Source organism: Dromiciops gliroides, chromosome 1, assembly GCF_019393635.1.
Source record: "Dromiciops gliroides isolate mDroGli1 chromosome 1, mDroGli1.pri, whole genome shotgun sequence".
Lineage (NCBI taxonomy): Eukaryota > Metazoa > Chordata > Mammalia > Microbiotheria > Microbiotheriidae > Dromiciops > Dromiciops gliroides.
In genome coordinates, this window is record NC_057861.1 from 114,104,032 (window position 1) to 114,121,599 (window position 17,568).

At 39.0% G+C, this 17,568-nt stretch overlaps 1 protein-coding gene across 2 annotated transcripts in view; it reads left to right on the plus strand.

Moving 5' to 3' along the window:
• Nucleotides 1-17,568, plus strand: part of SNTB1 (syntrophin beta 1) — a 327,494-nt gene that overhangs the window by 299,019 nt on the left and 10,907 nt on the right. For both annotated transcript variants that reach the window (XM_043979857.1, XM_043979858.1), the window contains exon 5: nt 13,613-13,809. In XM_043979857.1, coding sequence (XP_043835792.1) covers nt 13,613-13,809 — 197 coding nt within the window. The remainder of the gene's footprint in view (nt 1-13,612; nt 13,810-17,568) is intronic.

Genomic DNA, 17,568 nt, shown 5'->3' on the forward strand with positions numbered 1-17,568 from the left:
CATTCTCTCAAGTGGTAGGTAGTATTCTTTATCATCAGTCCTCTAAAATCATGTTTGGTCACTGAGTTCATCCTACTTCTTAAATCTTTCAAAGTTGTTAAGACTCTTTAACATTCCATACCTGTCTCTGTGTCTTAAGGCCTGGAATGAACTCTTTCACCCCTCCACCCCTTGGAATTCTTAATTTCCTTCTAGGCTTAGCTCAGGGGCCATCTCCTATGCAAAGCCTTCCTTGATTTCCCTCACCTGAAGTTGCCAAATTTACATTGAAATGTTTCTGTTATGTTTATAAGCCTTAAAATAAAAGCCACTATCTGTGTGTCTGTCCCCAGAGATTGGAGGGCAAAGAATATTTCACTTTGTCTTTGTGTTTCTAACTTACCCTAGGGTACAGATTAGACGGGCCTCACTGAAAAGAGAACTAGATTTGGAGTTAGAGGTTCTGGGTTTGAATTTTATTCTTGTTCTTGTGTGACTTTAACCAAATCACTTTGTTTCCCTGGTACCTCAGTTTCTTCACTCTTTTTTTTTTTTTTAGTGAGGCAATTGGGGTTAAGTGACTTGCCTAGGGTCACACAGCTAGTTAAGTATTAAGTGTCTGAGGCTGGATTTGAACTCAGGTACTCCTGACTCCAGGGCCGGTGCTCTGTCCACTGCACCATCTAGCTGCCCCCAGTTTCTTCACTCTTAAAACAGAGGTATTGGATTGGATCTCTTAGGTTCCCTGTAGTTGATAAATTTTTATTGTTGAATTCATTAATGATACATTATTTTAAAGCCTAAATTATATACTCACAAAAAGACTAAAGAATGGAACAATGGATGAAGATAAAATTGAAAGCTGAAGGAGTCTTAACTATTTTTCATCAGTGGTTATTGTATTTGTCAAATTCTTATAAAATGCTCAGTTTGTTTTTAAACCTTAATACATGTGTATTTTTGTGTTGAGGCATCTACGTGTCACAGTGGCTAGAGTGCTGGACTAGTAGTCAGAAAAACCTGAATTCAAATCCTGTTTCAGACCCTTACTAGGTATAAAAGTGTGATAATACCAACCCCTACTTCACAGGGTTGTTATGAGGGCCGTATGAAAGTATGTATACAAAGTGCTTTTCAAACCTTAAGGTATTTACATAAATGTTCCTGCTGCTGCTGCTACTACTGCTACTGCTGCTGCTACTACTGCTGCTGCTGCTACTGCTACTACTACTACTACTACTACTACTACTACTACTACTACTACTACTGCTACTACTACTTGTTATTGTTAATATATTGGCCAAACTCAGTCTCTAATTATATTCCACACTTTTCAAAAATCACTGCAGAAATCACTCATTCAACAATTGACACCCTGTGTAAAAGGGTATAAAATAATGTGTGAAAATCTTAAAATGTAGTTTGAAAGGGGATGTTCCTTTGAGAAATTACTCTTATGCCATTGCAGACATTTCAGAACCATGAACACTACCTTATGCTTAACACATCAGTTTCATTGGCTGATTGGGCTCCTGCTTCTATCCTATGGGGTCAATCAATCATCCTAGCTGGGTTCTATCATAGATGTCCAGTAGATGAAGAGATGAAATCACCAGCTCTGGACCCTTATGGAATCTGACCCATTGCTTTTCCAACTTTTAATGGCTTGCAATATGGCATCTGCTGGGAAATGCTAATTGCAACAATTAAATAAGGATGTGGATGGAATATTGCTTAGCAACCCTGTTACCTAATTTATAATTTTACATAAGAAATAATTTTGTTCAATCCTAGTGTGGTGGCTGGTTTTTATTAAGGCTATTAATAATAATTTGCATGTATGTAGAACATCTTATGTCACAATCTCCAACACCTAACCAAAGTGAAATTGGCTTACAAGCATTTAACACCTGTTGTGGCACAGTGCATAGAGGTCAGGCCTGGAGTCAAGAAGACACATCTTTCTGAGTTCAAATCCGGCCTCGGACACTTACAAGCTGTGTGACCCTAGATGAGTCACTTAACCCCGTTTATCTCAGTTTCCTCATTTGTAAAATGAGTTGGGGAAAGAAATGGCAAACCAAATGCCAAAAAAGCCCAAAATGGGATCATAGAGAGTCAGACATGACTAAAAATGATTGAACATAAAAAGTATTTAAGGTTGTATGCTCCCAAGTATTATTTCATTTGAGTACTACAAACCAGTGTGAAATTATAATAGCCTTGCTTCCTGGTCACTATCTACAACACTTCTCATCATACAAATTCTTCTCCCCTCTGGGCTTTTGACCTGGTAGTTCCCCATACCAGGAATGTACTTCCTTTTTACTCCCATGTTTTAGCATCTTTAGCTTTCTTCAAAGCAAATTTCAGGTTTAATGAAATTGTTCTTTTCCCTCATCAGTTTTAGTTCCTTCTTCCTCCTAAAATGTCTTCATATATAATCTATATTTCTGCACATGGCAGTAGAATATGAGTTCCATGATGTCAAGAGACTCTAGGGGGGTAAGGGGAAATTTTGTATGCCCAATGCCTAGCATAGTGTCTAGAACATAGTAGGCTCTTAAGAAATGTTTGTAAAATTGTTGTCCAACAGTGCTCAGCCTAGATGAAGTAATACACATCTTGGGAATAAAAAAAGCTAACTATCCTACAAATATTATTAAAAAGAAAAGAAGACCTTTGTTTACAAAAATATTCATAAATTGCTTTAATAATAATTTAAACATAACTTAGAGATGTGTTTGTCCAGTGAACGACCAAATAAATTGTGGTATTCTCATATAGTACAGGCTGTGTGGACTAGGGCCAGAATCAAAAAGCCCTGGATTCAGATTCCCATCTCTGACACTTACTAGGCAGGTCACTTAGCCCCTCTAGGCCCCAAGAAATTCCCTCAAATTTATCTTCTAAATGATAGATGACTTGAGATCTGTTTTGGTGGGTGAAGTACCTGTACTGGTATTTCCTTATACTAGAGAAGTCACAAACCCTTCCCAGATTCATGTGTGTGAATGTAATAGAGTATGGTTGAGATATAAGAAATAACAGGGGGGCAGCTAGTTGGCACAGTGAATAAAGCACTGGCCCTGGATTCAGGAGGACCTGAGTTCAAATCCAGCCTCTGACAATTCCTAGCTGTGTGACCCTGGGCAAGTCACTTAACCCTTATTGCCCCACAGGGTGTGGAGGAAGAAATAACAACAAGGGGCAATTTCAGATAAACCTGGGAAGACTTGTATGAACTTTTGCTGAATGAAATGAGAACAAGGAGAACAATTTCTACAATAACAACAGCATCATAGAGACAGACAACTTTGAAAGAACTCTGATCACTGCAATAACTAACCACAATTCTAAAGGACCAATGATGACATTGTGGTGATGGACTAAAAATGCAGGAGATATGCTTTTTGTTGTTTTTTTTTTTTTAACATGGCCAATGTGGGAATTTGTTTCATTTGACTCTGCATATTTGTTACAGGGGTCTTCTTTTTCTTTTATCTTTTTTTCAATGCAGGAGGGATGGGAGGAAGAGAAACTTGGTGAGTGTCGATAGACAATAATACAATTTTTAATTAATATAATAGAATTCTTTGCAACAACAAAATAACAAATAGTATGATACATGGAAATAGCCCTATCTCTAAGATCAGAGAATGTACGTTCAAATTATCACCTAAATGAGCTGGACCAGATGACTTCTGGCTTTGTACGGTCCTCTGTAGTATACAGTGAGATGTTGTTGCATCATTTTTCAGTTGTGTCCAAATCATTGTAGCCCCATTTCGAGTTTTCTTGGCAAAGATACTGGAGTAGTTTGTTATTTCCTTCTCTGGCTCATTTTACAGATGAGGAAACTGAGACAAACAGTTGCCCAAGGTCATGCAAGCTAGTAAGTATCTGAAGCCAGATTTAAAGTCAGGAAGATGAGTCTTCCTGACTCTAGACCCAGCACTCTAACCACTGCCCCACCTAGCAGCTCTGTACAATGAGATGAAGGCTAAAGTCCTACCCATGTAAGCCCAGTAATTTGAATAGAGTCATATTTATTTATTTATTTATTTTTGGTTGAGGCAATTGGGGTTAAGTGACTTGCCCAGGGTCACACAGCTAGTAAGTGTTAAGTATCTGAGGCTGGATTTGAACTCAGGTCCTCCTGACTCCAGGGCCAGTGCTTTATCCACTGTGCCACCTAGCTGGCCCGAGTCATATTTTTAAAACTAAGAAAATGCATTATAGGAAAAAGCAAACCTTTTTAAGTGCACAGATGAATTCTGAAGGGAACACAAAGCAAATAGTTATTGCTATTGTTTTTTACAATTGATGTTGCTATGATATTCCTAATCAAAATGTAAATAGTTCTGATTTCATTGCTTTATTTGTAGACTTATTCTATGTTTCATTTATTTGTATTTTTGGTGTCAATAATAATGATTTTTTAAAAAAATGATCCTCTCATGGTCTGAAATAGTGAGTTTGTTTCTTCTAACCCTTTACTAGGGAATAAGCTAGGAAAGACTCAGGCACTTCAAAGAATAAGTAATAAGAAATAAGGCATTTAAACAGGTGGTAGATGGCTAAGAGAAAAATAAGATTCAGGCCCCTTTCCCTAGCTGTCTGTTATTTCTATTTCATCCATGGTTTGTTTTCCAACTGAAATCAAAGTGGGCACTAGAAAAGTATCAACATAAGAGTCTTTTTCTTTCTGTTTTTTCTAACTTGGAATAGAGAACATTTGTCTTCTGGCAGAAGGGAGAAGTTTATCTGAAAACTCAACAGCACAATAATTATACTTTCCAATTAAGCCATCCTTTAGCAATCAAGTTGCCCCCTTTCAGAACACCTGAGCAAAGAAGTCCACAAACACCAAGGAAGAGAGAAAGGCCCACTATAAAAGAGACTCAGAAACCACTCACTGCCCACAGCTAGATTTCAGATTTTGGTGGCCCCCAATTATACTTACTTGCTCCTAAAGTGCTATGTAAATGTGAGTGATTTTTTAAAAATTATTCCTGGTATGGATTTTAAAGAGTTAAATTCATCTGGAAATTGTCAGCTTGTCCATTTGCACCAGGGTGTTCTTGGGAGGCTGGGTTACCAACAGCGACAGACCTGATGTTATGACTGATTGCCTTCCACTCATGTACCATTTATCATTCCAAGTACCTTGAATAAATCAGCGCCATTTATATTCTCCTTATGATCTCATTCTTCTGCCCACACCCCCTAATCTGATTTTATTTTTTAAACCACTTATGGGGATTTGGTTTTCCTCATTTATTTATGTTCCTAGTTTCCTGCAAAGTACAAGATCTTTCTGGCACTGGATGATCTGTGGCCAGTAAGTGGCATAACATAGCAGCTGTGGTGGAATGGAAGGATTCTTCCTTTAAAATTAAGAGAAGCTGGTTTCAAATCCCAGCTTAGATACTTGCTCTGTGAAGTGTAGAAAGTCACTGGTTCTCAAGGCCTCAACTGGAAAATAAAGGGGTTGGACTAAATGACCTGAGGTCCTTTTCACCTCTAAAATTATGATTAAATGTCATTAAATTCCTGGATAGAGAGCTAGGGGTCTTTTTGGCCTTTTGTCACCCAGCTTCAGATAATGATTAGAAGTTAGGCTTCAGGGGCAGCTAGGTGGCGCAGTGGATAGAGCACCGGCCCTGGAGTCAGGAGTACCTGAGTTCAAATCCAGCCTCAGATACTTAACACTTACTAGCTGTGTGACCATGGGCAAGTCACTTCACCCCAATTGCCTCACTAAACAAAACAAAACAAAACAAAAAAAACAAGCAAAAAAAAAAGAAGTTAGGCTTCAGGGGACAGCTAGGTGGTGCAGTGAATAAAGCACCAGCCCTGGATTTAGGAGGACCTGAGTTCAAATCCAGCCTCAAACATTTGACACTTACTAGCTGTGTGATCCTGGGCAAGTCACTTAACCCTCATTGCCCCAACAGAGTGAGAGAGAGAGAGAGAGAGAGAGAGAGAGAGAGAGAGAGAGAGAGAGAGAGAGAAGTTAGACTTGGCATTTGCTGGATCTTGAAAGTCATCTCTCCTTGGAAGAGTATCACAGAAACATAAATTTAGAGCTGGCAGGGATCTTAGAAACCATCTAATCCAATTTTGCAGATGAGGAAACTAAGGCCCAGAGAAGTTAAGTGATTCGCCTAAGGACACATGGTTAGTGACAGAGGCAAGATCTGAACCTGGATTCTCTGACTCCAAAGCCTGTCCTCTTTCCATTATATTGCATTTGCAGCCTGTTTGGAGGAGGTGTTTGTGGCTGTTGTGATTCATTTCCTTCCACAACTAAGAGACAGATGGTCATATTTCCAAGGATACAAAAATAACTTAAAATTTAAAATAATTGAAAAGAAATTAATGGCTATTCCAGAAAGGCCCCTTGAGATTTGCTGAGGGATCATAGGAAAGATGTTAAAAATCTGTTCCTCAAAAAACATGCAGTAAACAGGACAACTCGATTCATTTAAATAAAAGTTTATTAGACAGGCATTGTGGATACAACAACAATAACCCTGCCCTGGAAAAGCTTATATTCTACTAGCTGGATATAGCACATAAACAGATAAATACATATGAGGGCCACAAAATACATCCAAAGGAATTTTGGGGTGGGGGGCAAATAATCAGTACAACAGAAAGGACTCTTACAGGCCATGTCTCAGCCTGAAAGCGTCTACTAGACAAAAGGGAAGAGAAACATCATCCCAGGCATGGGAACAATCTGGGCAAAGGCAAGGAGGTTGGAAAGGAAGCATTGTGTAGGAGGAATAGCAAGCGAGTCTGGCTGGAAGGTGGAGTGCATGATGGGGAATAATGTAGAATCAGTTTTGAAGTTAGGTCTGAGCCAGATTGTGAAAGGCTTTCAATCTTAAAATGCTAAACAGATGAGTTTCTATTCTATCCCAGAGGAAACAGGGAGCCACCGGAGCAGAGGAATGACACGGTCACACCTGTGTTTTGTTTAGTTCTCTTTGGCAGCCATGTGGAGAATGGACTGGAATGAGTTTCAGAAACAAATTAGGAGGCTATTGTAATAGTCTAGGCAGGAGATGTGAGGTGTTTGAGCCAGGTTGGTGCACGAGTAGAGATAAGGAGACAAATGGGGGAGGTGTTGGGAAGGTAGAATTGACAGGACTTGGCAATTCATTGGATGTGGGTGAGGAGTCTGAATAGGTGTGAAGGGTCAAGGGTGACTCCTAGGGGGCACATTTAGGTGACAAAAAGAATGGTGGAATCCTAGACAGAAATAAGGAAGTAAGAAGGAAGGATGGGTTTAGGAGGAAAGGTAATGAGTTCTGTTTTGGTCATGATGAATTTGAGATATCCATGGGGCATCCAGGTGGAGAAGATATCAACAGTTAATCAATCAACAAACATGTACTAACAACTTCTGTGTGCCGGCATTCTGCTGGACATTATGCATTCAAAGACAAAAGCAAAACAATCTCTGACCTCAAGGAACTTTACCCTTCATGCCACACATACCTCTGCCTACCCAACCATCCATCTGCTGCCTTCTTTTGACAGTTCCAGTGGCCACTCAACAGGATAAGGAATGGATCAGGAAAGGACAGTCACAAGGGGGAAGCTAGGTGTCGAAGTGGATAAAGCACTGGCCCTGGATTCAGGAGGACCTGAGTTCAAATCTGGCCTCAGACACTTGACACTTACTAGCTGTGTGACCCTGGGCAAGTCACATACACAGTATCAAAAACATTGTGTGATGATCAACTGTGACAGACTTAACTCTTCTCAGCAATACAGTGGTCCAAGATAATTCCAAAGGACTCATGATGGAAAATGTTTTCCACATTCAGAAAAAAGAACTGTGGAACCTAGATGAAGATTGAACCATACTGTTTTTACATTTTTTGTTGTTTTTCTTTTTTGAGATTTTTTCCTTTTGTTCTGATTCTTTCTTCACAACATGAATAATGCAGAAATATGTTTAATGTGATCATACATATATAACCTATATCAGACTTCTTGCTGTCTTGGGGAGGGAAGGGAGGGAGGGAGAAAAATTTGGGACTAGAAATCTTACAAAAATAAATGTTGAAAACTATCTCTACATGTAACTAGAAAATAATAAAATACTTTAAATAAACAAACAAATAAACAACCAATAATATGAAAGGACAGTCACAAAACTAAAAATGGCTCCTTTTAGAGCCCTTTTGGCTCTTTGCATCATTCTAACCATTCTCAAAAGCAATTTGGAATTAAACTAGGCAGCTCACTAAATTAGATATATAAATCTATAGCTATATCTGCATCTGTAGGTATATACACATGTGCAGGGGTTGGTATTTATTTGTGTTTAAGTGTACATACATAGCAATACTGGTTATATACCCCAAGGAGAGCAAAGGCAGAGGGAAAGGACTCATATTTACAAAAACATCTCTAGAGGCACTCTTTTATAGTAGCAAAAAAATGGAAATAGTGTAAATAACTATTAGACAGAGAGAAATTAGAAAGTTATATGTCAAAGATTATTATTGTGCCATAAGAAATAATCAATATGAAGAACACAGAGAAACTTTGGAAAACTTCAATGAACTAATGCTGAGGAAAGCAGGAAGAACCAATGGCAACATTCTACACACTGACCACAACAATGGAAAGGAAAACAACTTTGAAAAACATCAGGACCTTGATCAAGGCAATGACCACTCTTGACTATAGAAGAGTTAGGAAGAAACCACCTTCCACTTTCTTAGCAGGGTGGTATAGAATGAGGCATACACAGTCAATACGATTTGTTTGGTATAACTTTACTTCTCTGTTCTTGGGGGCAAAAAGGGGAAAGGAAGAAGGGAGATGGAGTACATTGGTAAAAAGTAATGTAAACAAAAGCTTCAATACAATTTTTAACCTAAGAACAACAAAAAAGTAAAACTTAAACAGAGCTATGAAACATACCCACACAAACATACATGAAAAGATCTGCAGTTATGAGGAGCTCATTACTTCATGAGGCAGACATTTTCACATGTGGACAACTGTAGCTGTTAAGAAGTTTCTCCTTGCCTCAAACCTAAATCTGTCTCTTTGCAAAATCACAAATTCCACCTGTTGATTCTAGTTCTGTTCTCTGGGGCTTGGTTTTTCTCTTCTGTAAAACAAAGGGATTCTCTATGATTTTTTCCCTTTTTAACAGTCTGAAAGTGGTCACCCAAGGTTACTCAGAAAGTTAATATTTGGGTTTTTTTCCTATTTATCCCTCAAGATTTGAATTTACTTAAAAAAACATACACCAAGAAAAGACTTTTAAAAATATAGCCATAGTCCTGGACTAGATTCCACAAGAGTGGATTGTTGTGGTGTGCTTTGCTTCCTTTTAAGTGATGAGAAGGAACAGGGGGTATCTCTCCAGTGTCTCTCTGAGGGAATTTGTAGAAGCTGCATGTGACTAGGCAACCATTCTGTATAAATAGCAAGAAGCAGACTAATCACAAGTGATTCAAATGTAGGCAAAGACCCATATTTCAATACTAATGTTTTACTAGTGGTGCACTGAATGGTTAACTGTACCTGGAGATAGGAAGACTTGTGTTCAAATCTGGCCACAGACACTAGCTGTGTGACCCTAAGCAAGCTGCTTAACTGCTATCTGCCTCAGTTTGCTCATCTGTAAAATGGGGATAATAATACTGCCTTCCTTACAGGATTGCCGTAAGGATAAAATGAGATATTTGTAAAGCACTTAGCAAAGTGCCTGGTAAATAATAGGCACTTAATAAATGCTTGTTCCTTTCCCCTACCCTTTCTCCCCCGCACCTTGTTTCCTCTTCTGTAAAATCGGAATAATAACAGCACCCACATCTCAGGGTTGTTGCAAGAACAAAATGAGATAATATTCACAAAGCACTTTGCATACCTTAAAGTGCTATGATAATAGCTAATGATAATAATAGTTATTATTATTACCAGTTCAGCAAGATTGTATTCATTCTTCATTACCTACTCTTTCTTTCTTCTTCTGTATATATCTTTTAAACATCTAAGTAGTGAGTGAGTTCCCTGTGCATCCATATTACTCATTTTTGTCAATTTCCCCTTCTTTCCTCACTAGAATTATTCATGTCTTCAGAATTTCATTCTTGAGAGCTTCCCATGACTCCTTGGCTGACTTTCCCTGCAGAATGTCAGGTCATGGGATCCTACCTACCCTTTCCCCAAACCCACTAAACTGTTTTCCAAAAAACTCTGCCACTACCTTCTGGGAGCTTGGGTAAATCACTGACTCCCTTTGCGCCTTATAGAATTAGAGCAAGACATATTATTTTTTTTGTCCCACAGATCCCTTTGTCAGTATAATGAAGCCTATGGACCCCTTCTCAGAATAATGTAGGGTTTTTTTTTTTTAAGCTGAAAGAAATGCTAAATACCAGTTAGAGGTTAGTGAAAATAAAGATCTAATTTGTTTTGGTTTGGTTTTCTCCAAGTTCATCCATACCCTTGCAACCTAGCCATAGATCCCTTGGGATCCTGTGGACCCTCGAATAAGAGCTTCTAGGTGAGAAGAATGTAGATTTAAAGCTTAGAAGGAACAAAGGGCTGTCTAGTCCAATGTTTCCATTTCACAGGTTTGAGAACTGAGGATCAGAGAGGCAAATTGTCTTACTGGAGGATGTTTAAGGGCCTGCCCATCTCGGAGTTCTCGGAGTTCTCGGAGAATCTCAAATATAACATTTCTGATACCTACATGTATCTTTTTCTTAGATATCGCTGAATCATTCCTAATATTGACCTACAAAACTCCTACAGCTTCAAAGTCCTTCTCTTTTATTTACATTCTTCTAAGTTTAACTTGGCCTTAAAACTCCCGGAAACTTCTCCCTCAATTCCAGGCTCTGGCTTTATTCTTGGTATAAGGAAGACAGGCTATCTCCTATGATGAAAACCACTATCATCTCTTCCCCAACTACAATAGACACTTTCCTTCGAACACTTTGGGGTGTGTTGTATGTGTGTGTTTATGTGTGTGTGTATGTTTATATGTGTGTGCATGTGTGTTACATATATGTGTGTGTCCTTCCTCAGAAAGGGGGAATTATCCCATCTCCCCTACAAACACACAAACACACACACACACACACAAAGAATCTGCAAAGCACAGCTCTCCAGTGACAGTTTTCTTACTGGCTTCTGAAAATTTATGTTGTAAAAATCCTATTTTAATTTGGTCACAAATGGATTTTTAAAGTTACAGAAACAACTTAGCACTAAAAAAATAGGATTTTAAACTTGTTTTTACCACATGCAAAGCATCATTTCCTATTTAGGTTTGGAAGGGAAACTAATTAGAAATAACTGATGAACCTCATAGATGGACTTGCCTGGGGACAAGAAACCCACAGGAATAATGTGATGACCTGAGCAGAGTTATCTAGGTACATGTCAGGCCACCCCTCAGCTTTGCTCAGCTTTGAGATCAGGAAACTTGAGAGACTGTCTTTGGGATTTCAAAGTGGATTCTCATTCCTCCTCCACACACTGATATGGATAGGAAATTAGGATCAGAGTATTGGAAGGTTAGGTATGGGGAGCATCTCAGTTTGAAAGCTTGGTGGTAAAGAGAAGAGAGTCAGTGTCTGGAGTCAGAAAGAACTGAGTTCAAATTTGACCTTAGACAGTTTCTAGCTGTATGACCCAGGGCAAGTTACTTAATCTCTGTTTGTATCAATTTCCTCAATTGTAGAGTGAGGGTAATAATAGCACGTACATCAAAGGGCTGTTGTGAGGATCAGATGAGATAATATTTGTTAAGTATAAAAATATATTATAAAGTATAATATTTGTAAAACACTATGCTAAATGCTTTATAAACATTTCATTAGGTCCTCACAATAACTATAGGAGGTAGATCTGTTATATCCCCATTTTACAATTGAGGAAACTAAGGCAAAATAGGGTTAAGTAATTTGCCAAGAGTAACATAGCTATTAAGTGTCTGAGGTCAGAATGAACTCAGGTCTTTCTGACTCTAGGTCCAGTGTTCTACCCCCAGTGCCCAGTGCTTGTCATATGGCAGGTGCCATATAAATGCCAGCTGTTTATTATTGTTGTTATAGCTATTACTATTATTTTAACTGAAAATAGCAACAGGTGGAACTACAAAGAGAATATAGACTTCCTAAGGGGCAGCTGGGTAGCATAGTGGAGAGAGCACTGGCCCTGGAATGAGGAGGACCTGAGTTCAAATTTGGCCTCAGAAACTATGTGACCCCTGGGCAAGTCACTTAACCCTGATTGCCTCCCCCCAAAACAAAGAGAATACAGGCTTCTTAGGGAACCAGGGGGGAAAAGATATGCACCTACATAATAAACTGAATCCAGGTAGCTGTGTAAGTAATACTCAATAGCTCCCCTCAAATATTTCAAGTATTATCTCAGAGAAAAACAATTGACCTTGTTTTTCTTGTTCCCAGAGGGAAGAACTAGAAATAGTGGGTGGAAATCAGATAGTATGATGGAAGGAACTCTGGGGTTAAAGTCACAAGATCTGAGTTCAAATTCTATATCTGCCATTTGTAATCTGTTGACCATGGGCTAGTACCTAGCTTCTTAAACTGTGGGTCTCAGCTCTATATGGGGTTACATAACTGAATGTGGGGGTCACAAAAAATATGGCAACAGTATTTTATATACTATTTTATATACCAAAATAGCCAGGGTTGCATAAAAATTTCTCTGTGAAGAAGGGGTGGAAAAGGTTTAAGAAATCCTGGGCTGATCAATTAATGTTTGCTCCTCCATAAAATAGGATTATGATAATACTTTCATGACCATCCTCACAGGGTTTATAAACTTCCTAAACTATAAAGTACTATAGAAATGTGTGCTACCGTTATTTCACATTTGTGTGGAAAAAAAAAAAGAAGTTTCTAAATTAGAGATGCCTAACTATGACATGGGCTTACCTCTGAGGTAGTAAGCTCCCCGTTGATGGAAATATTCAACAAGAGACTTGATTAGTGTTTCTTGGGGAAGAGGTAGTAGAGCATTTAGCACAGGACCTGTCATACAGTAGATGCCTAATAAAAGCTAGGTTCCTTCCCTTCCATTAAAGAGTTCCAAACTGAAAATAACCTTAGAGGTCACAATTTAAATTTCAACCAAATAGTGAGCATCTACGGTATGGCAAGCCCTGTTCTAAATGCATTGCGAATATTATCTCATTTGATCCTCACAACAACCCTGGGAGATGGATGCCATTATTATCCCCAATTTAAAGGTGAGGAAACTGAGGCAAACTGGGGTTAAGTAACTTGCCTAGGGCAATGTAGCTCTTAAATGTCTGAGATCAGTTTGAACTCAGACCTTCCTGAAGCCCAGGTGCTATATCCACTGTACCACCCTTTAAGATACCATGATTCTAAACTTTCTCTTTTTCAGGAAAAAGATGGACTATCTAGTTGGTCTTACCTCCCAAGTATATAATTTATACTGACATATATCATTTGTTCTCTCATATGTCCTCACAGCTAGAGTATAAGACAGCTTTTCTTTTTTTTTTTCTTCTCTCAAAATAGCTGGAACATTGCATGAAAAGTCGATGTTTTTATATCTTTTTTTTTTCTTTTTTTCCCAAATTCAGGTTGGTCCATTCAGGTCCTGGAAAAGGATCACCACAGACTGGAGTGGATCTGTCCTTTGCGACTCGGACTGGTACCAGGCAAGGGATTGAAACCCATCTCTTCAGAGCTGAGACCAGCAGAGACCTATCCCAGTGGACGAGAAGCATCGTCCAGGGCTGCCACAACTCAGCAGAACTCATAACTGAAATCACCACCTGTGAGTATCAGTGGCCAGGTCCCCCTGCATAGGGTGGTCAAGAAGACTCCTACAATGCCATCCTGCCCCAAGATCGCTTCCTGCTCTGGCCCATGACTAAATCTCGAATTTTAGAAATTATTATTATTATTATTATTATTTACTGGATCTGTGTTTTTTCTTTGGTCTAGGGAACTGATGTCCTGAAAATGGGACTTCCTTTACCAAAACAGATCAACACCACTGCAATATAGAGTTTTAGTTGCCTCCATGACTGAGAGCTTAAGTGACTTACCCAGAGTTATACAGTCACCATTTGTCAAAGGCAGGATTGAAACCCAGGTCTTTCTGACTTTGAGGTCAGCTTTCTGTCCACTACTTCACCCTCTCTACTCCTTTTGATTTTTTTCTGCTAAAACATAAATACTCCCTGGAACTGTAACTCCTGGTTTTAACCATTAGTGTAGAAAAATAGAGGTGGTATCATATAATGGAGAGTGTTAGATACTGAGTCAGGAAGACCTGGATTCAAATCTTACCTCCTACTCTTACATGTAGTCCCAGGCAACTCAAATAACCTCATCAGGTAGCTGGCAACCCCCAAAGGTTTATAGTAGTATGGTGGAAAGACTACTAAATTTAAACTCAGAGGATTTGAGTCTAAACTTGGGCTCCTCTACTTAGTGCCTACAAATCAAGGCAGCTTGAAATCAATAGGATCTGAATTCAAATTCTGCCTGCTACTTATTACATGTTTGACCTTGGCCAAGTCACTTAACCTCTTTGGAGGTTCCTTACCTTTAAAATAAGAATTTTGGATTTAAGGTACCTCTAAGGTGACATAGTGGATAATGTTGGCCCTAGAGTCAAGAAGACCTGAGTTCAAGTCCAGCCTCAGACATTTACTAGTTGTGTGACCCTGGGCAAGTCATTTAATCTCAGTTTCCTCAACTGTAAAATGGAGATAATAATAAAGCATACTTCACAGGGTTATTGTGAGGATTAAATGAGATAATATTTAGTAGTACATAGTAGGTGCTTAATAAATGCTTGTCTCCTTCCTTCATTCCTTTCTTTGAAGGTTCCTTCCCTCTCTAAATCTCTGATCCTATTAATTGAGCATTTTGTTTCACCTATTTTCATTATCTAGAAAATGAGTGTTAGAGAGAGCCCTAACACTTTATTTTTGTTGTTCAGTGCTTTTTCAGTCATGTCTGACTCTTTGTGACCCTATTTGGGGTTTTCTTGGCAAAGATTTTCCATTTCCTGTTCCAGCTCATTTTACAGATGAGGAAACTGAGGCAAACAGGATTAAGTGACTTGCCTAGGGTTACAGAGCTAATAAGTATCTGAGGTCAGATTTGAACTCAGGTCTTCCTGACTCCAAGCCCAGCCCACTATCCACTGTGCCACCTAGCTGCCCCCAGCACTTACTAGTTGCTTAATAAATATTTGTTGACTTGATCTGAAACAAAGTATTGTGATAGAGAGGAAAGGATACTGTATTTGGAATCAGAAGATTTGAGTTCAAATTCTGGCTCTGCTACCATGTTTGATCATGGGCAAGTCACCTTCTTTAAAGATTCTTCATCTGTCAAATTAAGTGTTTGGGGTTCGATGACCTCTAAAGTCACTTCTATCTCTAAAACTCTGTGTTGATTGAAAATTTCTAAGAGACAAAGATTCTGGGTAAGTTATAATCAATTTTATTAACTACATCTAGAAAGCAGTCAAGAAAATAGGCTCATTATTACCCTCAGTGAGCATAGAGCCAAAGCCTGTCGAACCTTCAATATTTATAAAGTTTTTTGAAGAGGGGGTGCTCCTAAGGGTGGAAATCAAGCTCTGACTGGTTAACAATTAATAAGAAAATGAATATTATAATGAGAAGTGGGCTTATTCCGGTGAGGGTCTTGGGGTACATGACACTGATCTCCCAATTTTGGTCAGAGACTTAGCAATACCCATATCACTAGTCTGACAAAAGGTAGAATCTACATTTTCCGAGACCCGAGTAAACATGATGAGCAGGAATCCACCAATTCACCCAAACTTAGAATTTCTTTACTGTCTTTGATCAGATATTAGCCTTCCTGCCTGAGTATGTCTATCCTGAGATTTCCCACACTGGTTGATTTCTGGATGAGAAAGTGGAAAACCCTTTAGTCCTAATTCAATAATTGGTTATTAACATATACAAGAAATAATCATTACTCTTGGCTCTGATGATATGAATTGAATAGACAAACTGGTTTCCAAGGCAGGCCTCTTCCATTTGTAAAATTTTGTGATGCTACCATTAACACCTTAGTGTAAATTAGTTTATCACCTGTTTTCCAGCATAACAGTCCCCTGAGAACAGGATCCTTCCAAGAAGCAAACATGTCAAAGGAAGACTCTGATAACATTTTCAAAAAGAAGGAAGGGAATGAGATAGGTCTTAAACAAAGGTTGGGATGAATCTATATGTTTTCTCACAAATAATCAATTTTCATAACCACCCTTTAAAAATGGGGAGTCCCTCCCCAGAATCTATTTAGAGTTAAAATTCTTCCTTCCATGTTTCAGCCTTTGCAAACAAAGGTGAAATTAACTGCTTTGCCAAATTTTGGCTACCTACCACATTGCTGGGATCGAAAATTAGTAGGTTTTTTTTTGTAATTAGCATGAAGCTAATTAGTGCCTCTCACCCCTTCACATTACCCCCAAACAGCAACAAAACATTATCTACCATCTCTGTTGAAAACCTTTTGGGATCCTCCTTTCAGCTTTTCATTTGTGACGCTATTTCTTGCCAGGGCACATGCACACACACACACACACACACACAGACCCAAGATTTCAAAGTGGGAGCTGGAAGAAGTATATGCCACCTGAATCTTAAGTATCAGGAAATTGTGTTTCATCAGAGAAGCTCAGACTCTCTTAGCCGCCAGAAGTGCCACAGTGAATGGAAGGAGATGAAGATGCCTAATGGAGCCCTATTTAGTTTGCCCTCAACAACTTCTGAAAAATCTTTCCCCTCCTCCTCAAACTCAATTCTGAATGTCACAGGCAGGAAGAATAATCTGGTTGTTACCTTAGAACTCTTGTCAGTTGGAGATCAAGACCTAAAGTAATTTGCTTTCCAGTTAATAAGGAGAACTTGGCATATTTATAGCAAATTGAAGGTTTACAGACTACTTTTCATTATAGCAACTGAGTGAGCAGGGAAAAAGCACTGACTTTGGAGTGAGAGGACCTGGGTTCAGATCCTGTCTCTGACACTAGTGTGGATACTTCCCATGGCTTCAGTTTCTTCATCTGTTAATTGAGGGTTTTGAACTATGTGGCCTCTGAGGTCAATTCCTTGAAGTCTGTGAGCCTACAAAGTTCAGCAGGTCTGGTCCGGATCTGTGATTTGATGGGGGTGTTAAGAATCCTTAGTACAAGACATTCTTTCCAGTGATAAATATTAGTAACTCATTTGTAACTTTGGACAGCTGACTGGGGCACTGAGTAGTAAAGTGATGTACCCATTATCATAGCCAGTATTTGTAAGTGACAACACTTAAACCTAGGTCTTCCTAACTTCAAGGCTGGCCTGCTTATCTACTATATCACACTTCCTCTTGTGAAGAAAGAGGAAAGAAGGGAGTGAGGAAGAAAGGGAGGGAGGGAGGAAGGAAGGAAGGAAGGAAGGAAGGAAGGAAGGAAGGAAGGAAGGAAGGAAGGAAGGAAGGAAGGAAGGAAGGAAGGAAGGAAGGAAAGGAGGGAGGAAAGGAGGAGGAAAGAGGAAGG